The sequence below is a fragment of the Epinephelus moara genome, chromosome 6 (genome assembly GCF_006386435.1).
Source record: "Epinephelus moara isolate mb chromosome 6, YSFRI_EMoa_1.0, whole genome shotgun sequence".
In the NCBI taxonomy this organism is placed as follows: domain Eukaryota; kingdom Metazoa; phylum Chordata; class Actinopteri; order Perciformes; family Serranidae; genus Epinephelus; species Epinephelus moara.
In genome coordinates, this window is record NC_065511.1 from 43,172,280 (window position 1) to 43,198,234 (window position 25,955).

General features: G+C 42.4%; 2 protein-coding genes and 2 long non-coding RNA genes across 8 annotated transcripts in view; 1 reads left to right on the forward strand and 3 right to left on the reverse strand.

Moving 5' to 3' along the window:
* Positions 1–7,024: 7,024 nt before the first annotated feature.
* Positions 7,025–10,100, reverse strand: LOC126391338 (uncharacterized). Its single transcript, XR_007570076.1, has 3 exons — positions 9,408–10,100; positions 8,781–8,917; positions 7,025–8,643 (listed from the first exon to the last, which is right to left on the reverse strand). It is a non-coding gene; the product is annotated as an uncharacterized LOC126391338 (long non-coding RNA).
* Positions 10,101–15,308: 5,208 nt separating this feature from the next.
* On the forward strand, positions 15,309–17,367 carry LOC126391339 (uncharacterized). Its single transcript, XR_007570077.1, has 3 exons — positions 15,309–15,415; positions 16,113–16,231; positions 16,943–17,367. It is a non-coding gene; the product is annotated as an uncharacterized LOC126391339 (long non-coding RNA).
* A 1,252-nt stretch (positions 17,368–18,619) lies between these two features.
* LOC126391332 (methyltransferase-like protein 27) overlaps positions 18,620–25,955 on the reverse strand; it is a 242,783-nt gene continuing 235,447 nt past the window's right edge. For 3 of the 5 annotated variants that reach the window (XM_050046031.1, XM_050046028.1, XM_050046030.1), the window contains exons 2-7: positions 23,322–23,542; positions 22,221–22,358; positions 21,730–21,858; positions 21,342–21,477; positions 20,501–20,593; positions 18,620–19,130 (exon numbers count right to left, since the gene is read on the reverse strand). In XM_050046031.1, the coding sequence (XP_049901988.1) occupies positions 18,904–19,130; positions 20,501–20,593; positions 21,342–21,477; positions 21,730–21,858; positions 22,221–22,337 (702 nt within the window). In that variant the 5' untranslated portion in view covers positions 22,338–22,358; positions 23,322–23,542 and the 3' untranslated portion in view covers positions 18,620–18,903. Of the gene's footprint in view, positions 19,131–20,500; positions 20,594–21,341; positions 21,478–21,729; positions 21,859–22,220; positions 22,362–23,321; positions 23,543–24,494; positions 25,949–25,955 lie in introns of those variants that run through there. The other 2 variants (XM_050046027.1, XM_050046029.1) reach the window with 2 other exon arrangements.
* The window catches only part of LOC126392481 (uncharacterized), a 12,902-nt gene continuing 11,649 nt past the window's right edge, over positions 24,703–25,955 (reverse strand). Inside the window, exon 6 of the mRNA XM_050047893.1 lies at positions 24,703–24,708. Within this exon, the coding sequence (XP_049903850.1) occupies positions 24,703–24,708 (6 nt within the window). The remainder of the gene's footprint in view (positions 24,709–25,955) is intronic.

Below are 25,955 nucleotides of genomic sequence, written 5' to 3' on the forward strand. Positions count from 1 at the left end.
GGCGACTCTGCAGGGTGCTGGTGATGATTATTTAGAACTTTAATTTCCCAGTGTTGGCAGTGAAAGTAAACACATCTGTCCAGGAACTACTGAATTCTTTATTAGACTCCCATTGCCAGCCTCTGTCGGTGAAGATTCTCAGTCGTCCAGATCTTGGTTACCTCAGAACTGAAGAGGGATCTTGGATGAGAGGCGAAACATTTTCAAGAAATGCAAGCAAGTGCAGTTGTGTACGTTATAGCACATTGCTAGCCGAGCTAGAGAAACTCAAGACGAGCCACCACTGTTAAGGTTTGGTAACATTTAAGCCCCGTTTTCACCGAGCAGTTCAGTTCAGTTCATTGTTTCTGTTGTAACCTCTGTTCATACATCAGTAAACTACAACTATAAAATGAAAGAGAAAAAATAACTTCATTCACTGGGCCGACTGCCGGCAACTTTTAAGGTGGAACGTTAACTTGTAATGTTACTCAATGCATGAGTTGATGACGTGAATCCATCAGCACACCTTAAATTTCACTGTGACAACTTTGACCATCACTTTAGTTTTTATATGACACACACTTTTAGTAATGACTTTAAAAATATAGATTAATTTGGAGCGGATTATGTGAAGGTCATATATTCTAATTCTCACTTCCTGTGGGCTACAGCAACGCTAAACCCCTGAGCTTGCCTGAGAAGGACTAAATGCACAAAGCTGCTATTTTTAAATATCCCATGGAGAGAGACTCTCACTGCAGCCTGTTCTATTTTGTTCTGAAAATGTGGGCGTGCAGCCTCATTCTGTGGACGATAAACCAGGTGCAGACTTCCATCTGTGTCACCGCTGATGAGGAAATACAGCGAGTGCTGGACGGAGCAGTGAGTGACAACAACCCCGCCCACATTTAAGAGGACTGTCTGAACACACCGAGGGTCTAGGTACCATGTCTGAAGGCTTACTGCTGGTTCCAAAGGTGCTGGACTGAAAGGGTTTGGTGGAGATGGGGCGTAAGTTGGCATCACTGCAGGCTTGCTGTTGGAGGGTTTCATAAGCCACTCCCACTTCCCACTCGTTGATTTGGGGCATCACTCAATCGCCCCTTTTAGCACAGAGATGGCGCTATAGAGCTGCTACTAAGTCCATTCTTCATGCAGAGCCGATAGTATTGATAAAGTACTGAATCAATAACAGAAGTAGTATCAATAATTCTTCACGATATCAGTCCCTCACAGTGACTAAATGTAACTTCTAAAATACTGAATTTGAAATTCTGAAATACAAAGTTTCAAGACAGTTTTAAATGGTTTAAACCTCCAGTGAGCAAAGCATACCTCGCAACCTGAATTTCCTGGTGTGTTGGAGCTTTAATTTTCTTTTTGATTCAAACTATATAAAAACATCTGTATCGGCCCTGAGTTTCAGCATCGGCACCTCCCTACTGATAACTGATCCAAACACAACAAACTGACGGTGTAAATATCACCAGAGGTTAGTCTGACCCTGGAGTCATCCTCTCAGTAATCTGTGGTGTCTGATGATCATCATGTAATCTGTTAATCACTGTAGATTCCTGGAATCACATTACAACAGATCCTAATAAAGATATTTCCATCAGAGTACAGACGGCCGCTCTCACAGCTCAGATCATGTGATGATGATCAACGTTTTCACTGATGATTCTGTTTCAATCGCTTCATTACTCGCTTTATGTGTAAAGTCAGAGAGGAGAGCGTGATGCTCACAGACAGCTGACTCATCTTAAAACTAACTTTATGGGACATTTTGTGATTCAGTTTCCGTGTGATGTTGATATTTCAACAAACAACATGTCACTTGTTGAGTTTTGTCTCACTCATTAAAAGATAATTAGTTTAACCTGATCTTTTCTTGTGACATCACCAGCGTGGAGTTTTTCCTCTTAAAGCCCGAGGACGGAGCCGAGCGGAACACCACAGAGTCCTGATCATGAAGGGATCAGTGTCTGAGAGTTAGTGGGAAACCTTCATGTGACTGAGACACTCACAGATTCTGGTTTAACACTTTTTACACGCTGGATTTAGTTTTTATAAAACACAGATGAAGAGTTGAGCCTCTGAGGCCTCGCTGAGATGTTATTTTTATTATTCAACTATAAAGTCCTTAATGTTTAAACCAACAGTGTGTACATATATATATACATACACTGACATGTATCGACTCGGGTCTGACTTCAGACTTAACGTCACTGACTTTGTTGATCCTGACTTGTGACTTGACCTTCAGAGTAAAAGCTGCAGATGCTTTTTATTCTCTGATTGAAGAAATGTGTCTGACTCTAAAACCCTCGAGTGCTCACAGTGTGATGCTCCAACCATCAGGACTTTTCTGTCCCTGTCAGAAATCAGAAAAACAAAAACACATTTTGTTTTGTCACACTTACTTAACACAAAAAGAACTACTGACTCAGGGCTGATGAGATGGACATGAATTCATATCTGGGTATTTTCAGGCTGAGCGGCGATACACAATATTTATCTCGGTGTTCTCTGTGAAATGAGCTCCGTGTTCAGCTGCAGGTCAGAGCCACATTTGAGATGTCACACACACTTTTATAAAAACAGACTGTGATCAAAATAAAATGCAAAGAAAAGGATTTTATTCCCTGTTTGAAAATAAACAGCTGCACAACATGGAAATTAAAAATAATGTACGGTAACTTTGTGCACGCAGCACTGGAGCTACAGAGGTTTAAAGGTTTGCAGCTCAGGATGCTGAACTATAACAGGACTGTTAAAGTGTCAGGTAGGTTTGAAACGGTTAAAAATCTTTGTGGGCAGAGTTACACACGAAGTTTCCATCTGTTGGCCTTTCAAATGAATTTAGTGCTGATTTAAATATTTGAATCTTATTTCTGCACAGAGCATCAGCTGAGAGGCCGAGGGACGGACGGAGACAGAGACACTTTGTCCTCCTTATATACGTCTGTATATGAAACATCTGTGTTGTCGCTGCATGTTTTTAAGTCACACTTTAGACTAGAACTACCACTATGCACTATGATCCGCCTCACACACACAAACTAGCAGCGCAGCGCTGTACTGCACGTGTGCTGCTGCGGTCATTTCATTCATCTCACAGACTGATGTAGCGCAGCACGTGCAGCGTACAGGCCGACGTCACACTGTAGACTAATGAACAGACAGATTAAACAGAGGAGCAGCTCTGTGTCTGAGTGTTGATGGAGAAACTGTGAGTGAGTGAGTGAGCGAGTGAGTGAGTGAGGGGGTGGAGCTGTGAGAGAGGAGAGATGAACACTGGTATGGTTATGTAACGCAACTTGACCTCATATCGATATAATCAGTGTTGTCTAAATTCATATTGTACTTGAAAATATAGCGATATATCGTACATAGTGGTTATATCGCCCAGCCCTAGTCCTGACTTGTGACTTGACCTTCAAAGTAAAAGCTGGTGCAGATTACTGCAGGGTTTCAGAAATGTGTCTGACTCTAAAATGTTCGAGCACTAACAGCGTGATTCTTCAACCATCGTGTCAGAAATCAGAAAACAAAACACATTTTTCGTCACACCTCTTTGACAAAGAAAGAATCACTGACTGTATAAAATAACGGACGTAGCCACCGTGATGTCACCCACTGGTTTGTGGACTCGAGTTTGGCATTATGGCCGACGCCATCTTGGTTTTCTGGAGCCAGAGGTGACCGTGGGTGCGTTCTGAATCACATCCTTTTTGTTTTAACTTCAAGTAAGTACTGCAGCTGTCTGCACACAATCAGACATGCTGGTGTCTCATAACGTTACGCCATGAACTCTGACCTTCTTGCTTTTGTATCCGTTACCTTGGAGATAAAAAAACGCCCCAAGTTTCCCAGAGATGGAGATCAACCCAGAGTTGTCTGCTGCTGTTGTTTTTTTTTAAGATTATTTTTTGGGCTTTTGCCTTTAATCAGCAGGACAGTGTTAAGTAAGAAGGGGCAGAAAGAGGGGATGACATGCAGGCTGGAATCAAACCCACGACAGCTGCAGTAAGACACTGCCTACATGAGACACCTGCTCTGCTTAGGTGAACAAAAAAGATGGCGGCGGGACACAGAGTCTCAGCAGCTGTTGGCTCTCTGTTCTGACTCCAATACCATCATTAAGTTTGCTGATGACATCACTGCGGTCGGTCTCACACACGGTGGAGATGAGTCGGCGTACAGAGAAGAGATCCAGCAGCTGTCTGTGGTGCTGTGAAAACAAACATGTCTCTCAACACTGAGCAGAACCTGCCCCCCTCCTCATCAACAGGGACAGGGTGGAGAGGGTCTCCACCTTCAAGTTCTTTGTAGTGCAAATCTCTGGGGACCTCTGCTGGTCAGTAAACACCTCTGCAGCAGTGAAGAAGGCAGTGACTGCACCTCCTGAGGCTGCTTCAGAAGAACAGACTGAAGGAGAAGCTGCTGGTGTTACACGAATGCTCCACCATTGAGAGCGTGCTGACACACTGAATCTCTGTGTGACGGCTGTTCAGCTGCTGACAAATAAGCTCTGCAGAGGGTGATGAAAAGAATCATCGGCTGCCCTCTGCCTCCTCTGGAGGATATCTGCAGCTCCCTGTGCCTCTGAAGAGCCATGAAAATTAAGACTGTTCCCACCGGGGTCACAAGCTGGTCTCTCTCCTGCCCTCTGCTCAGAGATACAGGAGCTTAACGTCACACACAAATACTCAAAAACAGTTTTTACCTGAGAGCCATCAGGTTGATAAATCAAACATATGGAATAATCAGTGCAATCCAATATTTATTTGACCTGTGCAACAGCTGATACTCTATTTATTTCTGAATCAGAGCGCCTCAGCCATAAAGGGACAGACACGGTCAGCAACAATACTCAGGTAGGCTGTGATTGGCTGATCAGATATTTGCTTTAACCAGCAACATCAGGCCTCCTTCCTTCTCCCATCTCACCCTTATATATTTTGTTGAAGAAACTTTTAGACTGTGGAGAGATTTACAGAGTCGAGAGACGACCCCTCTTTTAGTATTTGATTTATATGCATTTATAAATAGTTGAATGAAGGGTTCACCATTTATATGCATTTATAAATAGTTGAATGAAGGGTTCACCGGCTTCTCTGGTATTCTTCTTTTTGATAAACAGCATGACTTCCTGTCCTTTTTTTTTTGTCTCCAAAGAAGGAGCTTCAACGTGATGATGATGGAAACCGTTAGTGTGTTACATCTTCTGGTGACAGGAAGTTGAACACTTATTTTTGTGATGTGCGGTTGGTGACACAGTTGTTGTTGCATTGCATCATGATCAGTCTTCATAAAGAGGGAATGATTAATTTACACCCCCTCCCCAGGAAGCTACAGTTGTGGAGATAATTTGCAGGACAGAACAGTCCTCTCTCTCTCACACTTGGCTCAAACGGTCAGAAGAATGGAGATCGAACATTATATCAACTCACCGGCTGATGAAAGTGGAGAGAGACAGCAGCAGAGAGGAAATCATNGATAATTTGCAGGACAGAACAGTCCTCTCTCTCTCACACTTGGCTCAAACGGTCAGAAGAATGGAGATCGAACATTATATCAACTCACCGGCTGATGAAAGTGGAGAGAGACAGCAGCAGAGAGGAAATCATCTCTCAGGTCAGAATATCTGAACTAAGTATTTATTTTATTTACCTCCGACCTCCTCCGTTCTTTTTACAGCCCTGTTCTTTGGTGTGACCTCTGACCTTATACAGTTTTACTTTAGACAGGCTGCTTGAGATTTTTGCCAAAGTTCAGCATTTCATCTTTATTTGATGTTCGGCTTATTCACAAACGCATCCAAAACATATGTGAGGTGTATATATGTATAGGTATCCCAATATTACTGAAAGTTATGCAACTTTCTTCCCCACATCCTCTGACTGAATATACCTGTTTGCTTTTACCTTGTTTATCTTTACTTTCATTTGTATTTTCATTAGTGTCGGCGTACTGCTGTAACACCCTGTTGAACACCATGTATTGTGTTTGCATTGTGTCGGACTGTTACGTCATTGTTGGATTTAACTGCATTTATAAAGAACGTTTCTCTTAAATTTGAAAAGCTCTAAATATTTTGTTTTCTCGGGGTGATTTATTTTGTGGTGGTTTATGAAATGTGTAAAACAGATTTAAAAACTTGTTTTTAAAGCCGTGATGAAGACCTGCAGTGGTCGAAACATGCTCGCTCTTTTATTGATTTAGCCGCGACATTAAAGCTGGTTCTCTGTATTTTTGGAGCGCCTGGAGCGCCATCCTGCGTACATTTTGTTTCCTGCTCTCCATGAGCACCCAACACAAAGCTTTGATCTACGTCTGATCTTACGGAGCAACCAGTCAGCTCACTTTTCCTAACAAAAAAATATTTATATTGGTTTGTCATATTGACAGAAATTGGCATGTTGGTTGATTCTGATATTTCATTTTAAAGACAATATCAGCCGATAACAATGACATGCTGATATGATCAAGTACCACGATGCATGGAGATTCCCTTGCTTAAAAATCAGGTCACATGTCAGTGTGGGCGTTACTACTCATTCTCAGTGGTGGAATTGAATCAGTACATGGACTGTAACAGATACACGTACTCGTCCTTTACGCGAGTATTTCTGTTTTATGCAGCTTCTTCCTTCTCCTCCATCTCAGAGGTAAATACTGTATATTTTACTGCTCTACATCATCTGACTGTGTTAGTTACTTCACAGATGACAGTCTTTATGGCCCTTCCTGTCCAGTGAAAAGCATGTATCTCCAGATGTGTTCATGTTGAATGTTCGTGATCAACTGAATGATGAGTTGTTCCTTCATGTATTGAGAAAGTTCTCCTCCTTCTTAATTTTAAATGAACTCTTTTTGGATTTAGATTAACTTTAATAATCCCCAAGGGTGAGACTGGATTGCCACCATGGCCAACATACAGTACAACAATAAGACATAGACAAAATATACATATACAATAACGTCACCTAGGAGTGCAGTGGTCCAATACAACAATAGCAAAATGACCAGAAAAAANCACATAAAAAAGGACACTCGCTAAAATACCATTATAAAAAAACCCTCCTGGATCAGCTGAACAGTCGTCGTCACAAACAAGCTGTTTTTCTGACAGTTTAGAGATACGTGGTTCTCACAGGACAGCCACGCCACAAACATATGATGATCTCATGGACCATGATGCATCGCTGCAGATTAAACTACCAAGCAGTGTATAAAGGAGTTAAAATACACCACATCTGTACCGACACGTTCTCATCCCAACTCGTCACATATGACCAAAATATTACAAATATTACGCTCTAGTTATCCTTGTTGACGCTCCGGGACGGCCTGGGTGTCCAGGGTTTGTTGGACTCTTCAAGTACATTTTGCTGGAATATTTTCACAGTGTGGTAACAGTACTTTTATATTTATAGTAACAGTGGCTCCTTTCAAATGTTCACTGTAAAAATTTAAAGACGAGATGCAGCAAAATAAAAGTACGGAACCCCTAAAGTCCAGAAAGGTGACATTTTTTATCTTTATGTGCAAACAAGTCATTTCCTTTGTCAGAGCCATTTCTAGCAAGTCCTAGTTTCTTTTGAGTCTCTTTAATGCGTCACCTGACCACCTGGCCTCTCAGGAACCTTTAACTGAAGGCAGGTGTGCTGAAGTGAGCGAGGAGCGTGAAGACACCACAGGGTTACAGTCTTTACCCGCCGTGTGTTTGGTTGATCTTGGTTTTTATTGTTTGATGAAGTCCTTTAAAACCCCGTTCATTTAACTTTGATTTGTGAGGGCCTGTTTATTTGGAGATTTTTGTTTTTTTATTTTGTAAATGCAACAATCAAGACAAATAGTTGATTGCATCATCCTGCAAATCAGTTGACTCTTAAACCAACCACAGCACCCTGATCATCAAACAGTGAGTACAGTTAAACCACAGACAGTGAGTTCATCATATCTCCTGTTATGGCGTCTGTGGGCAGATATTGTTGAACTTATTTGGAAGCTGCAACGACCTCACCACCCACTCAGCTCATGAAAAGTGTTTTGTTTTTTTCCGACATGTTAAACATCTTGTGCACGCAGGATAAAAAGTGTCACCTTTCAGGACTTTACATGCTCTGTATAAAAATAATCACACGTAAGGTTTGTTAGTTTATTCCTAATAACTGTGACGTCAGTGATAGTTTTGGTCATTTCCATAGAAACCTGTATTTATAACCACTTCCTCTTTGTTCTTCTGCTGAACATCATCATTGGTTATTATTCTCAGACATAAAACACAGAGTCGTGGAGGACGTGCTAAAATATGATGTGATTGTTGTAAACTGAAGGTGCTTCATAAAGCTGAAGTTTATTAAAAGGAATTAACTGAATCTAATGATGCGCGACAAAAACCACTTCCTCAAAGTAATAATAAAGTTATGGTGTGTGTGTGTGTGTGTGTGTGTATCTTCCTGCAGGAGGGTCAAAAGTCTTGTGGTTGGTGGGAGTCAGCTTTGGCCTGCTGTGCATCATCCAGACTGCTCTCAATGTTTCGCTCCGACTACAAGCAGGTGAGTATCGATGGGCCCCCGCCTTCACCATCACACCTTAGAAACACCAGCCGAGGAGCAGTACAGATATACGACAGGGAAGTCGTCTGTCCAGCTGATTAAACCCATTTGAAAAGCAGGAGAGTGTTAATATATTTCACCAAGAAGTTACTACAAACATCATTTTCAATAAATTCTTCCAGAAATGTGTCAGTTGTAACTTTTAACCCCGTGAGTGAGTGTCAGACTCACCTCAGTTCAGGGGCCACAGACAGCTCAGTCTGACTTCAAGTGGGCTGGACCAGTGAAACCATTTCACAATATATATCTGTAGCCTGGCGGAGTTGGATCAGCACAGGACACAGAAATATCTTTTGGGGGTCTTTATTCTGAACAAAAGAATGTGGTGTTTGGTTACAATAAAATAAATAATACGAGTTTCAAAATAAAACTAGCAGACTGTTCTCTGCTGTATCTGCAGTCCCCTTAGATAAACAAAAACCAGTAACCCCTAACACTCTGCTCTGTACTATGTAACCCTTTAGACCTGCCTAAATTAATCTGTTACATTCACACAGTAGCGATACTGATAACCCTGAGCTACTGGTGCCTAACCCCTCTCCAAGGTGGACAACTGAAATCAGGATGCTAGTACACAAGTGTGCAAAATGAGTCTTCCAGTCTAGTACAAAAAAATATATCTCTGCAGACTACTATCAAAAATACAACTGAATAGTTCAGGCTGGCAACAGAGTGCAAAAATAACTATAGTGGTTCTCTCGACCCTATAACACAACAAGTTCACATATTCAGTTAACAGTCTTACATTCACAGGTCAAAATATTACAATGAATGTGCAGAATTATAAAGCATACTAACGTGTGCATCTGTTCCGGAGCACAAACAGTGTTAACGGCGGAACGTTAACTACATGACATCCAACGGGTTTCTCTCAAGGCTATCATGAGACACAGCCTGTTTATCTGTCAGCATCTTCCAAAACAGTCCATAAACATCGGGAAACGTAGCGTGTCCACACCGCAGTAAACAAGATGGCGACTTCCGTTTTCCGGACCGCTCTCTAAAACAGCACACCAGACGGGGGGCAGGTTCAGTTGTCCTCTGCCTTACAAACCATTTACAAATCAGCTGTTCTGGTCGTGCCTTAGCAACAACAACATGTTCAGACAGGCGTCTGATACAGCTGCTGACTGGCAATGGTTTGCACAATTTTCAGTATCTTTAAAGATGAACAACACAAGAAGTATTCAGTTTCAGAAATCTGTTCCTCGTCAGGGTGGAGAAGCCTCTGTAGCTGTGTTTTACATGAAGCAGGACACGCACTGTTTAACTTGCCCTGAAACCTGACTTCTCTTATGCCGGGTTCAGACTACATGATATCAGCCTGATTATAGCCCAACACAGCGTCGCACAGTGTCAGCTCAGATCGTGAACTAAACAAGGTTAAGCATTCTTCTCGCTAAGATTAGAAGTAAATCTTGTGCCTTTTCAGGCGCAGGCGTAAAGTCAAAGTCTCGACCATTTCTATAAATCAGCAGCCTGATGAACAAGAAACATAAACTTTGAACAACAACCCACATTAGCTTTCTTCTAAACTTACAAAAATAAACACACATCTTGTCCTTCACCTCGGCCTGTTGAGCGAGCGACCAAAGAAACGTTTACGGGTGAAAGTGCACTGGTAATGTTGGTTACCAGAGCTGGTCAGCTGCAGCAGCATCTAGATTCACCTGTGGATGTGACTTTGGTCCGTTCAGACGCTGCTGTGGTCTTTACTCTGTCACGTTCCCTCTGGAGCTCCACCTGCCAGCTGCTGTCAGTCAAACACAGACACACCTCTCCTGTACAGCTGCGTTAATCTTCATATCTGATGTCTGGGAAATTTCTTTTTTACTCTGATCCTCCATCACGACTTTGCTGCAAATGATAAATGAGAATGTATGTATCCTAGTGACACATGCGCTGCTAGGCAACAGCCCGAGTCGCTGGACGTTAACATGAACGTGCATCACTAAGACTGGATGTAGTTAAGAAGACTAGGCCTAAGTTTGGTTGGTGCAACTGCCCTAAAGCCCATTCTGAGGACTTGTGTTAGCAAAGACTGACTTAGCAGTAAGGACCAGGCTTAGTAAAGACCAGCTGGTGCAACCTGCTCCAAATAGTTTTTATTTATTTATTTATATACTGTATATTTAACAGTTTGTCAACTAAAATGTGTGTCATGTGTCAGTAGCAGTGGTCAGTCTTGAGTCTCGCTAGCAATGCTAACTATGTATTCAACATCCAAAAAAGGATGTGTCGGAGGAAAACAGAAAATTAAATAATGTGTGGACAGATGTGTTTGCTTTCACCTCCAACACTGTTAATTTAAAGGTCCAGTGTGAATAATCACAGGAGTTTAGTGGCGTCTAGTGGTGACGATTGCAGACTGCAACCAGCTAAAACTTCTCCCTGTAAGAATTTCCTTCAGTGTTCATTGTTCGGGAGCTGAATCATCACCGAGGTCTCTTCCTCTCAGAAACAAACAGACTGTGTCATAGTAACACTGAATGATGCAGTTCCACGATACAAATCAATGTTTCTCCGACGCTCTTGTTGGGGAGGGGCTGCTAACTACGATGCAAAAATGTGAATGTTCCTATATAGAGCCAGTGTTTAGTTTGTCCTTTGTGGGCTACTGTAGAAACATGCAGATATAAACAGCTCATTCTGAGGTCCAAAAACACGACTGCTATTTTCAGGTGATTGTACACAAAAGAAAACTTTTTTTTTTTTAAAGACATTTTTGGGGCATTTTTAGCCTTTATTTGACAGGATAGACAGGCGTGAAGGGGGAGAGAGGGGGAATGACATGCAGCAAAGGGCCACAGGCTGGAGTCGAACCTGGGCCGCTGCGGCAACAGCCTTGTACATGGGGCGCCTGCTCTACCACTAAGCCACCGACGCCCCCACAAAAGAAAACTTGTTATATTATTGTATATATGTCAATATGTTCCTGTAAATCCTACCTGGACCTTTAAAAAACCAAATAGTCATGAACAGCGTCCTGCAGAGTCGCCACCTTGTGGTAAAACATCAGTAAATGCTCATTTAGTTCTATTTGTAATGTTGATAGGCTGAATTAAACTTACTAGGCTATGTTACAAAAAATATAAGGCTCAAATATGTTTTGCAGCTCCTGACAGATTTTTTATTTTATTTATTTATTTATTTATTTATTTATTTATAAACTTCACGTGTGTTTGCCTTTCTAGGTGCGTGTTCTGAAAAGTCCGACAACATCTCAACTGGCAACATCACCATAATGTTAGCTGGTGACAGCGACGTCCAAGACCAACTGGCCCGAGAGAGAGACCAACTGGTCCGAGAGAGAGACCAACTGGTCCGAGAGAAAGACCAACTGGTCCGAGAGAGAGACCAACTGGTTCGAGAGAAAAAACAGCTGGTTGAAGAGAGAGACCAACTGGTTCGAGAGAAAAAACAGCTGGTCCGAGAGAGAGACCAACTGGTTCGAGAGAAAAAACAACTGGTCCGAGAGAGAGACCAACTGGCTCGAGAGAAAAAACAGCTGGTTGAAGAGAGAGAGCAACTGGTCCGAGAGAGAGACCAACTGGTTCGAGAGAAAAAACAGCTGGTTGAAGAGAGAGACCAACTGGCTCGAGAGAAAAAACAGCTGGTTGAAGAGACAGAGCAACTGGTCCGAGAGAGAGACCAACTGGTTCGAGAGAAAAAACAGCTGGTTGAAGAGAGAGACCAACTGGTTCGAGAGAAAAAACAGCTGGTTGAAGAGAGAAACCAACTGCGTCAGGTTAAAGACCAGATGACAAAGGAGGATGAAGAGCTACAGGCCGATAAGCGCCTCCTGACTGTAGAACAAAGGGTGTTAAACGAGAAGGTCACTGAACTACAGAATAAGATAGAGGATCTTGTGTGGGGTGAGTTGACTTTAATTAATTCCAATATTTTAAAGGATGTCGATCAGTCAGTTCAGACTGAAGTATCTTGATATGAGACATTTTGTCAGACATTCATGGTCCACGGGAGTTGAATCCTTCTGACTTTAATGGTCCCCTGACTTTCCTGTAGCGCTACCAGCAGGTCAATAATCTTCATCAGCTCCTTCAAGCAGTTCGGAGAATAAATGTCTCCACTTTGTGCATGTATAGGNTGGTCCACGGGAGTTGAATCCTTCTGACTTTAATGGTCCCCTGACTTTCCTGTAGCGCTACCAGCAAGTCAATCTACCAGAACTCAACTGAATTATAAATCAAATAACCTTTTAAAACTTTGACTGGATAGTATGAGTTACATTTATGTTTTTGCACTGATACAATACCAGGAGAGCTCGCTAATTTTAGTAAAATAAAACTTAAACAGATTCATTATAGGATACATTACCCACACATACCTGGGTGAAAGATACATAGAGAATACATAATCTGTTTGAAGGTCAATAATCTTCATCAGCTCCTTCAAGCAGTTCGGAGAATAAATGTCTCCACTTTGTGCATGTATAGGCAGGGGTGGAAATCCCGGGGGGGGGGGGGGGGGCATGACCCCCTCTGCAGTAAAGCTGTCCCCCTCCCTAGAATAATTTGAGACACAATTAATAATTTTTGAACAATGCAGTAGTATTTATTGAAAGCACAATGTAAGCGCAATAATGTGCTATTTAAACCTTAAAAGATTTAGTCCCCCCCTCCCATTCCTAGTAGAGGTATATCCCACACTCTTTCCAACGGGCGGGGCTGCTTGGCAGCAGTGTGTGGCTGGACCCAGCTGTCCACATCGCGCATCGCAGGGTAAGATGTTCACTCACACAGACACAGTTTAACTTACACAAGTTACAACACATCCCATTTACTGTTACAACAAGCCCCAGGCCCAGGCTGATATTATAAACTGTCTGCAACATTTCTCCTGCATTGTTCAAAAGCCTACTCAATTACGAGTGCTGCTAAGCTAAAAGCTAATGATTAAGCTCAGAGTTTAGTGATAGAAAGGACAGGAGAGAAAGAAGAGGGAGAGGACAGGACAAGAGCAGTCAGTGGCGGAGCGGCTCGTAGTTAATATCTGTAGGCTCTCCACCTGTCAGTGAGACAAACATGACAGACGTGCAGTTTAACCGACAAGGAGCAGCCATTACGCGCGACTAGTTTAATTGCAGGAAATGTTTAGTTGTTAAGCCATTTCTCATAAGTATAGATATTCACTGTATATCCACTTTTCTACATGTGGCTGCTGCTGGCTTGAGTCTTGACTCTCTCGTTATCAATAACTTGCAATGCTGAGATAAATGTTTAAAGTCCAAAAAAAATAATTTATTACGAACAGGTCAACAAAACAGGTTTCAAAATTCAAAATACCTTGTAAACAAACAAAATATTCAGTATTACACATTTTCTTTGGTTACTTTTCTTTCAAACATTTTTAAAGTTATGATCTCACTGCCGGTAAAAAAACGAAAAAAAACAAACAAAAACGGTTTGCTCCTGCAGCCAGCCAGAGACGAAGGATCCATTCCACACACCTGAGCCAGAGAAAAAAGAGGGAGAGGAGAGCGATTGAGTTTCTGTCTTTGATGAATGAAGCCTTATTGTTTTGCTGCTATTAAACAATGAGAGACATGTTTTCTCCCTTTACTTAATAGCATAAATATTCACACTACTGCGCACGGGGAGACAGAGAGAAGATTAAAGCGTCAAATTGCGGTAAAAGATGTTGTATAAAAGACAGGCTACAACTTTTTTTCCCTCCCCCCCAACTATGAAATGGGATTTTTGCCCGTGTGTATAGGTCCTGCTTGTGCATGTGTGTGTCTTTCGGACCTGTGTGTTAATGACAAAAAAGTGAAAAAATTGAATTTCTCCTCTGAGGGATTAATAAAGTATATAAAATTAAAATCAATTAAATTAAATTAAATTCTAGACGAGTGCTCGCGGAACAGTCACATCAAATGATGTGTAATGTCAAGTAAGGCAAATTAACTCCACAAACTTGCACAGTTCTCATTTTCCATGACCTGTACTGGCCAATCCTTCTGCTTTTATACATTACGTGAATATGTGACGTAGTGTGGTGGCGGCTGTTATGGGAAGTGAGTAGGAATGCATGATTATATCGGTACGTCATTGGTATCAGACAGTGTCGGCTTTAAAATGAACTATTAGAATTGGTCAACACGCTTTTTCTTAAGACATTTCAATTTAGAACAGCCTCGATAGCAGCGACTGTCTTGTGCTCGCCATTGTTGTTATTACTCCCCATTGGTTCCGGTGCACCACTTGACAATACTCGACAATGGTGTTAATCCTGCCCGTGGCACTGATTGGCTAATTGATTCCCACCACGATGCTCATTGGTTGTTTTTTATTTTAATTGAAAAACCAGTGTTTAATGTCACGATGCAGACGGATCAGTCAGCTCGGACTCAGTGGAGTGGGTGGATTCAAAGCTGTGGACCGAGGCAGGTCTGTTCCTTGTGTTGGAAAACAACATAAATTTGGTTTATCTGCATTAAGAAGGACTTTCAATCAGAGTAGGGATTTTTCTTTACAACATTAAAAGCATTTTTTCAAGTGTTCAGTGGCCTGCACAAGAGTTAAAGTGCATAAGTATATAACAGTGTCATCGGCATAAAAATGAAAACCAGCATCTGACCCAGATTATTTCTATAAACAGTAAATAAAGTGTCCTGTGCTTGTCCCTGAGCAGAGCGAAATACCCCAAGATGTCCCCGGGGATGGAGAACATACATGTCCACATGTTATCAGCATTCCTCTGTGAGAAACACCTGGGAGTACGCCAATCAAAACTGTGCAAGCCAAGGATCTCATCTGGTGATCTTCAATGATGAAGCAGAGGAGGTATTTGTATAAATCTGATATGGTGTATTACTCTGCAGCCAGTTGGCTCGTGGTTGACCAACACGTTCTCACTGCGACCTCGTCACATGTCCACGTTTAGTCATGGACTTTCCATGTTGACAAATTACATCCCTTTGAGCATTAGTTGTTGACGTTCTGGGACGCCGTGTCAACTTCAGCCTGTTACATGCATTGTCTGTTTTCAAAATACACTTCTGTTTTCATAGGAAATGTACAGTTTGCATACAGTCTCTTTCAAAATAAAAGCACTATGTCGGTACAACACCACCAATTGACATTTTCTTTCCTTAAACAACAAACGTGGTTACATTTAGGAAGAAAGAACAGGGTTTGGCTTTACAATGTTACATTAAGCTAACACTGACCTCCCGGATGAATGTCAGTGGTTGTTGGACCCATCCATCACCCCTCCCACCGGCCCTACCCCGACTTCTGCCACCTTAACTTTCATTGTTGTCCTGCTGTGTTTCCCCTGACATTGCCGGGTGCCATTAAACAATGAGGGCAACCAGCCACGTATGATGCCGACGTGAAAGGACAGCTTTTTTGTCTGCGTCTGACGCTGGAAGTCATTGACCAAGCGCCGGATTTTGATGACTTAAGAGTGAGTCCGTGTTGGGTTGACCTGAGTAAGCATAATGAATTAAGTGTTTTAACTTCACTTCCTTCCCAACAGAGGACTGTGCGTAGTTTTGGACCAGCTGCCAAAGTGTGGATGGGTTTGAGTGGTTACAAAGATCCGTGCACCAACTCATGGACGTGGACATGGGTGGATGGAGGCGCACTGTCTTATGAGTAAGGCTTTTTGAATGTTTATGAACATAATGATGATCCTGATTAACAGCTGTGTAAAGTTTCATCACACTGATGTTATATTATATTGTCAAGTATGTCCAAATTACACAGTGAAATTTTGCAACTGAACTTATATTAAAACAGCAGTTACACGCATTGCCCATCGGCCCCTGTGGCCTTGGTGCCCCGCCCCCTGCGTCTCTGTCCTCTCCTGTCAAGTGAAAGTAACACAATGTTACATGAACTTTATTGTTCTACAGTCAGGTGTGTTTGTGAGTACACACTCTGAGCGCCAGAGCGCACTCTGGACCATTCATAACTTTAGAGCACTTTAATCCATAGGGAACAATTCCATACAAAAAATTGATATAATGACAAAATATGTAAACTACATACAGTGAATTTGTCTGTCACACACCCACAGATGTTACGTAAATATGAGCCTGTTTATACCTGGTGTTAAAGGGAAATTTCGGTTTATTTCAACCCGTTTATTTCCAGAAAAATTACTTTTGGTCAAAGTACTGTGAATGGTTCAAAATGATGTGCGGTAAGCAGAACAGAACCCGTTGGGGTGTGAATGATTGCAGGGAGCGAAAGCAGGATACTCCCTGGACAGGTCACCAGCTCATCACAGAGCTAACACAGACACATATTCAGACAAACACAGTCCGCCCTCACCAAATCACCAAAACTCTGTTTGTTTTGTAGAAACTGGAATAATCAGAACCCCAATGATTGGAGGTATCAGACTTGGGCTTGTGCATATGTTGACCAAGGCTCGCGGCCCTTGAGGACCTGGTTCCTGGGGATATGTGAAGAACAGCACTACTGGGTGTGTGAGAAGAAGCTGCACACCTGAGCTGCTGGCCTGAATAAGACTCGCACAACAAACCCATCTGTCTCTGTGTCTCTATAACTCACACAGACACCTTTTATTCAATTTAGCGCTCCTCATCTGAACATAATGTCATGATCACTGTGTGCTTTTTATTATGTTAAAAACATTTAAATCTTTTATTCTGTGGTTATCGTTATGGTGATGTGAACACTTTGAACTCTTGAGTGGAAATGGTCCTCCAGTGCCAACTTTGGTATTGTTGCTTATTGTGATGTCATTTCCTGGAGTACCTTTGAACACTTCATGTCCCTAAAATCTGTACAACCTGAGCCAGAAGGCTGTGTAAGTCAATAAAACATAATAATTGATAAAAGTATTAAAAACTGAAGGGTGTGTCTGCATCACTTTGTGTCTCACGAGCTCCACAATGACTGAGACATGTAAAACAGGATCAAGTGCACATGAGGCTCTCTGAATCCATGCGCTCTGTAGTTTAACACTCGGGCCATAAGAGACCTTATCATAACTTTATCAAGCAGCAGTCAAGTCAGTGCGTCAGTGAGCGTGCTGTCAGTGGTCCTGACCGTCAGAGTCTCTGTAACCATGGCAACGGTGATTCTGAGTGGCACACCTGTCATATTCTCCACCGCAAATTCTGATTTAATATTTCTCCGCTTTGTCTCGTGAAAGTCTTGGTTTACTATTTCTCATGTCATGTGAAAACAGTTTATGAGGTAGAGGAGGGTGAGCAGAAAAACGGGACAAACTGCGTCCCGTATTGATTCAGTAAGAGATTTCATTACGGGACGGTCCCGTACAGGATACCTGTAGGGCTTTCTGGTTAGCTGAGCGCGTCCCTCGTTGCCAGAGGAGCCATCAGACTGTATCCTGCTCACCTGGAGAGTCACCAGACACAAGTTATTCAGCCTGTGTAGTTGAGACAACAAAGAGGAGATTTATGGATGTAGTGAAAGAGGACAGTTGTCAGCTGGTGTGAGAGAAGAGGATGCAGAGTATGGGGTTAGATGGAGGCAGATGATTCGCTGTGGAGACCCCTAAAGGGAACAGCCAAAGGAGGAGAAGAAGAAGTTGAGGCAACAGGTCTGCTCTGCAGCAGCAGCAAACTGATCTGATGCTGATTTACATGAGAGTTCATGTCAAATGGAGGCTGAACCATGAACATGAATTACAGATCTCCTGTAAAGTATTTTAATAAATTAATCTATCATAATTAAAGCAGCAGCTGACTGAGAACAAACTGATATACGAGTCTGATAATATTTTAATGATGCATGTGGGGGTCTGGGAGAGGAGGTGTGTCCATCTGTTGAATGGGCATGTGCCTAAATTCAGTTTTAAATGCCAATCATAGTCTCAGCCATTCATTTACAGTTATTTCTGACCACGAACACCAGGTGTACAAAAGTTGTATCACACGCCCAAATTTTTATCAAAAAAAACAAAAAAACAACATAAAACAGGAGGGTAAAATGAAAACCAGTTAAACACAGAAATAAAGTGAAAAACAAAACACATTGTTTCTCTTGTAATGTTTATATTTATTGTCATGATTGCATGAAAAACATACATTTGATGACAATTATTATTCCTTTTGTTTTTAATAAATGAATGTTTATCATTGTGACTGAACCGTCCAGGTCTGGACACAGCAAAGTCACGTATCACTGAAAAACAATCAACTGTCCGATCATAGCTCGGGGCTTGATTGTGCTGAAGGATCAAAATGTCCACATAAACTTTGGTGTGTTTAGTGACATTGTGTTGAATCTACAGATCAGACAGTGAAGGAATGTCTACAGGTGTAGAGTGACTACTTGAGTGACTTGTACATGTACATGGTCCCACCGATGTATTGCTCCTTCTGCTCTTTTTCATAGCGATTAAAAGGGTCTAATAGGTAATTGTTCTTCTGCTTGGTGTTCACTTTGACCCACAGCCCCTCCTCCTCCATCAGCTGCAGCTCTTTCTCAAAAGACACCTTGTATTCTTCTCCAGGCTCCGTCTTTGTGTCCACTCTCGTCATGCAAACATAACCTCCTGCAGAAAAATTAATTATTGGATTAATTTTTAGGACAGAAAAGGAGAAGAATAAGGTTCACCCTCTCATAGCATCTCCTCCTGTAAGACTCAGGGGTTAGAGTGGAGTAGAATACAGCAGAGTAGTAAAGCTTTAATGTCTTGGGGGGGCATTTGGTTTACAGACAAACATCAATAATAAACAGAAAAACAGCAGTAAAGAAAAACAACAATCAGACTCAGGTTGATGCCGATGTAGCTGTCGTTATTGTCATTTGTCACCGACAAGTCTGAACAGACACGACATTCGAGACTAAATCTGGAGGGTTACCGACATATAACATGTAATCATCTGCATAAAATGACACTTTGTAGTTTCTTTTTCCCAAACAGACACTTTTATACCACAAACTACAACCATCAGTGTGTACTTCAGTTCATACCACCTTGAGAACACATCACCAGAGTTGGCAGGGCCCAAAGTGCCGTGTGCACAGTAGTTCATGTAAAATTTGAGCTGTACATGTAATTCTCAGCAACTTCACACAACTGCTAACTTGCGCATTGACCGTAGAACTCATGCAGTTAACACACGCTATACATGCCACAGTCATGCACACCATGACTGCCCATTGTTTCAGACATTGAAAGAAACATTAATCAGATCACGTCGCTGAGCTAAAAGAGGACACTGACAGCGCACAGATAGAAACACAACAGCAGCACTGTGTTAACAACAGTGTTGGGCAGTAGCTTCACTTCAAGTAGCTTCAATGTCACTAACTTAAATCTATTTCTCAGTAGCGTGGTGGTGACGTCACTACTTTCTGAGTCAAATATCTTTTCAGTAGTGAAGATGATGAATTGCGTCCACAAAAGTTAGAAGCTGTTTTTCGAGGAAAAGCTCTGAAGTGCAGCGACTGTTTTTCTGTGAAGGTCTGGATAAAAGTCAGGATAATAAAACTGAGAATAAGTCATGTGACTGACGCCAGCGCCACACCGAGGCATGTAGACAAGGGAAGCACTTCCTGTATGACATCACATACAAATCCTTCAGTTTATTCTGCTGGCTGCTTTGCTATTGGCTTTTCTTGGTAAGACCCTCCCGTCTCTGCCTCTGATTGGCTACACTGCACTACTTGACGCATCTCTCACATGCCTCACTCATAGACTGTAAATGTTTAGTGGATTTACAGTGGACACCAGAGAAACAGACACAACAAGGGCCGAGGAAAGAGCTGAGAGACAGTATGAAGATGGAGGAGAGGAGACAGAGATATACTGATGTCACGTGTTATTTGGAAAAGTAGCCTCACCAGATGGGGCAGTTTAATAACAAGCTCCATACACCAGCGCACTTGCTCAGAAAACAAAGTATTTTGGGTGGTTACCTGGTTTGGTGGCCCGGTAGAGCTCCCTGACAACGCTGACCGGCACAGAACATTCACGTAAAGCACCGACGATGATGACAACATCAAACGCACCTGAAACCAAAGAGAGGAGGAGTTAGCTTCTTTGATAGATCTGAGCTGCTGCAGGTGAACATGGCGCCTGGGCTCTGCTGCAGTAAACAGACCACTCACCACTCCATGCTGTCTGTCAGTTAGTCACATGATTATCTGTTTTTGATTTGATTAGATTAAGAGTGAGTCTGAATATTCGTCTGTTCGGTCTAAGCAGCCTGATTCAGCTGCCATCTCACAGACGCAGCGTTGCAGTGGTGGGAAAATGTGATAATGAAACAAAGGGCAAAGGTTTCATTTTGTCATGGATGGGACAGTAGACCAGGGCGTCTGGGCTCTGCTGCAGTAAAAGACAATAACTGTGCAAAGCTCATTGTGGATTATCTTTTTGATGAGGTGATTCTCAGGCAGCATCTTTTTTATATGTTATTTTAGTAGATTTAGAGACGTATATTGTGGACGGACCTCAGAGATAATGATATCCTGGAAGTCACAGTGAATGAATCAATATGTGTGTCAGGAGGAAGAGCTTTGACTCTAATTCACCTCCTGCACTCTCCGACGCCTCCCTGTAGAGGCTTTGGCCCGTCTCTTTTGTCTTTGTCCTGCTAAAGTCCACGTCACCATGGTTACAATGTCCTCAATAATGAGTTCAGTTAAAGAGGAGCTCAGTGAAGCTTCATTCCCCACCTCCTCCTGTGAACCTCGTCCTGTCTAACTCTAATCAGCTGAGTGAGTGAAGAGTGTATGAAGAGTGTGTGTGGTGTACCAGTCTGTGCAGGCAGTGGTTCTGTTCCCAGTAAGGCCAGTTTGAGGTCCTGATAGAGGCCGCTCTGTGCAGCTTGGTCCAGCATGTTTTTACTGCTGTCCACTCCAACAAAGTGCCTGAAGCCCACTTTAGCCATCTATGAACACAAGAAGAAGAAGATGACGGTCAGTTTTATGATGCTCTGCTGTGTGTGAGGTGGAGACTTTCCTACATTGTGACACTTATTTGACTTTCACACCAGAAAAGACGACTAACATGGGACAGTTTATGAAGGCACAGCTCAGACCCATTCCCACCATCCAAACACTAATGTGATATACTCTACAGTTTAGTTTAATTATCCAGGAACACTGAGATTCTCCTTTAAAGTGAAACGTTTCTTGCTCACCACTTTAGCGACCAGTCCAGACCCACAGGCGACGTCCAGAACCTGCGCCTCCTCACGACTCCCAGAGAAGTTGGCATTCAGGAAATCTACCAACATCTGTGGCTCTCTGTATTTGAGTGTCTCCATATCCTGTTGATGTAACATGTTAAAGGTCAGCGTGTTTGTCAGTGTGACAAAAAAAAAATTAGTAATTAGTCTATCAACTAAAACAGATCTGATAATCGTTTAATTGTTCTTGTCATTTTTGAACAGCTTCTACCATGTGAGGATTTACAGCCTTTCTCTGAGCTGAGCTTGACATCGTGTCCTGCCTGAACTAATGCTGAGGTGAGATCAGATCAGGTAAGATAAGATGAGGTTCCTGCTGTTTTAAGCTGTCAGATCTGTCGTCACCTTTTAAAGGTTACAGAGAACGTGTGTTTGAGACTTAGAGGACTTTTTTGCTGTTTGCTGAAGTCTCCATCAGACCTGACGGAGAATGAGTTTCTGACCTCCTCATATGTCGCCGCCCAGCCGTCAAAGAACTTGGTCGTCTGCTGTGAATCGAAACCTTTTCTGGTCTGATAGAGGTTCCTCAGATCGTCCAGAGTTCTGCTGCTGCCAGGCATGATGAGGAGACGACTTCAAACCTGCTGGAGAGGAGACTCATCTGTCAGAGGTCCTGTCCTGTTGTTTATGTAGCCTCCTTTATTACTGTCTCTTCATATTTTAATGTTGAGATGCATCATCACAAAGCTGCTATTTAACATTTTGAGTTGTGTGACAATTTATGATGTGAGATCCAGTCGAATTCAAAGTGAGCACAGAAACAGATTCATGATTTTCTTCATGGAGATCATTTTTATAAAAATGAGCAGGAAAGAAAAACTAAATGTTGGACTAATAAACTCCTGTATGATGCTGACAGCTTCCTGTGTACAGGACTGTTTGGACTAGGATGTACAGCCCATGTACAGGTGGAGGACTTGAGTCACCTGATTTGACTTGCAGTGACAAACAATGCTGCAGCTCAAAGCAAACACTGTTGCTACCTTTCTGTCAATGAAGGCAGGTCAGGGAGACGTGAAGTTGCTCTGCAGGCTGCTCCATTTGTGTTTGTGTAACTGTGCTGGCTCTGACCAGGGAAGTTAAAGAGGCAGGGGCTCGACTCAGATGCAGTTGCACGCTTTTAACTGAGAATTGATGCCATGGGCCAAATTCAAAAAGTGATTAAAAGAACTAGAAAAAACATCTCTTGCAAAAAGGGCACTTGTCTAGTCAGAGGACAAAGGGCACGTGTCTGAGCACCACCTGGGGTCTGTCTGTGCACGTGCCTGATGTTAGGCTCCTTTTTCAAATGACATACAGTTTGATATTCAGAAGCTGCATCCTGAGACCGGATATCATCTTTAAAATAACAATCATCTTGAACATCAGAGCTGAAACCATCAGCTGCTGAACTGTTTTATCAAAGTACTGAATCAGTTTGAGTTTTAGACTGTTGGCTGAACAAATCAAGGTATTAACCAAAAATATGATGCTGACACATTAAATAATGAAAAGAATGGTTCATTTCCTGACTGTGAAGAAAGTAGAGAGCAGTTCGTACTCACCTGTGTGGAGGAGTTCAGGTAGAGAGGTGGGTGTGAGTGAGACAGCAGTGATCATAGAGGCAGGTTTATAAGGCTTGTCTTCTTGGGGCAGGCCTGAGCTGGCACGTCACGAACAGAAATAACCAAATATGGAAAAATAAAGGCTGAAGGTGGAGATGTTGGAAACAGGAGAACTCGTTGACTTCATGTGAGAAATGGGGACTGGAGATGAACATCATGTCCTGCAGAGAGAGACAGGAAGTGAGAAACAGCCTGTTTGAAAGGAGTTCGAATTGAAAATCAAGATGAGATTTTTTAATATCCCTCAGGTGACGTGGAGGAGCTGTGGTCTGGTCAGAGACCATACACACATATTTTGGGACAGGTCACAACAGCTTGAAAAGCACAGTTTTTGTATCAGGAAAAAATCCAACTGGTCACTGTAGAAAAGAGTCGGTGATCAATGCTCGTATTTGTGCAGGAAATATGAGGAGGAAAGAAGGGTGATGATGACAGGATTACAGAGGGGAGGATGAAGGGAGGACAGGATTAAGGGAGTGCTTGAGAGTGGCGACACGATGGAGCGGAGAGAGGTGATATTTAGGTTTTTGAAAATGACAGGACTCAGAGGACTGGAGGAGATCAGGATAACAGTATCGGGTAACACCAGAAGGAGGAAGTAATGTCACTTGAAGGACGCCAAGTGCTGTAAAACACCAACAAAGAAGAAGACTCCTGCTCTTCTCATTCAGATACCATTGATATTAATTTACAGTACACTCTTTCACGTCAACATGATGCGTGGCCGGTTGCTGTTACTGTTTAACAGCGCTCGACAGCGTTGGGGGAAACGTGGGGGGACAACAACAAAAGATGAGGCAGCAGAAGTTCGAGTAGATTGCGTGGGAGGTGTTGCAGATGGGTCCAACAACCACCATCTTTCACCTGAGAGGTTGGTGTTCACTTTCCGTAAGACTGTAAAGTCAAACCCGGTTCTTTTTTGTAAACCCAACCACGTGATGGTGTCAGTTGGCAATGTTGTACTGACGTAGTGCTTTTATTTTGAAAGAGACTGTATGCAAACTGTACATTTCCTGTGAAAACAGAAGTGTATTTTGAAAACAGACAATGCATGTAACAGGCTGAAGTTGACACGGCGTCCCAGAATGTCAACAACCAACACACCCAGGGTACCTTGGACGTCATATGTGGACGTGGAAAGTCCATGACCAAACGTGGACATGTGACGAGGTCACAGTGAGGATGATGATGGTTCGTACATCTCTGTCCAGCTGTCACAGAATTTCATCCTCAGCTGTGGATTGAAGCCTTTGCGGGACTGAAGTTGTGTCTTCACATGGTCCACAGCTGTGCAGCAGTCTGACATGATGAGGAGACGACTTCAAACCTGCCAGAGAGGAGACGGTTAACATGTTCTTAACATGACGGATGCTGACATGTAGAGTCAGCAACGCAGGAATGCACAGACAGAGACGTTTGCCCTGCGGTCCAACATGTTCTCATGTGAGCTCAGACATGTTCTCTGAGCTCATTTTTCTTTACGTTACTTATTTTCCTCCAGTGATAAAAACCAACCGTCATCCTTTAAAGTCATCAAATAGACGTTCCTCCTCTAACGCCATGTGATCAGCTCTGATTGGTTTAAAGTCTCAGTCTGTATATTTTATATTTATTATAATTAGACTCTAACAGTGAATGTGTCTAACAAGTCTTGAGTGTGTATCTACAGCCTGATATATCCTCTTCCTGTGTGCACAGAGACAGATGTGCAGCTGCTGTTTTATTCTGAAGGAACAATAAAGCATTGAGAATTAATTTTAGGTTATAAATGACAACACTTGCCTGATTTATTCTTGTGAGGGGCTCATTGTGTGAATGAAGTATACTCTCAATCAAGAAATATAAAATGCAAGTCTTCTTCAAAGGCACACTGTAGGGTTTGTGCCTTTATTTTACATGGCAGCATAGAATAAAAAGACGAACGCTTTGTGACTCCCAGGTCTTCATCAGGGTCAATGACTCTTCATCAGGGTCCTTGTCTGTAGTAGCTTACACACCTGTGTTGTGTAACACTGATGAGCTGAGTGAGAGGACGACTCTCCAATGGGCAAGCCTATTGGTCAAAAAACAGGAAGTGATGCACCAATAGAAAGGAGGGAGGGAGAAGCAGTGATCATAGAAAGACAGATATAACATGTCTGATCCTTTTCATATGTACATGTGTGATGGTCACAGCCACACATGGTTATGTTTTAAACTCATTAGTTTGTCATCAACACGGGTCACTTTCATTCATGGTCAACTACACCTGAACAATTCACGTCACACAGCTGGTTTGATTTAGAATCAGTTTATTTGCTTTTAACCTCACATTGTTAAAGTGTACACATTCAGGCACTGAAGGGTTACACAGGAAAATAGTTTGATATTAATCATCTGTTTCTTTGTCTCTGAGTTAACGACTCGTTTCACTTACGTATGTGTAGTGAGACGAGGCAACCGGAAGTCCATTCATTCCTGTGGGAATCTCCATGATATCTGATGTGCCTGTGAAACTCCAGGTCCACTCCAACTCCAAGGTTCTCTGTTATTTTCTACTAAATCATGGATTTCTTGTAGAGATAAACCTTCCCA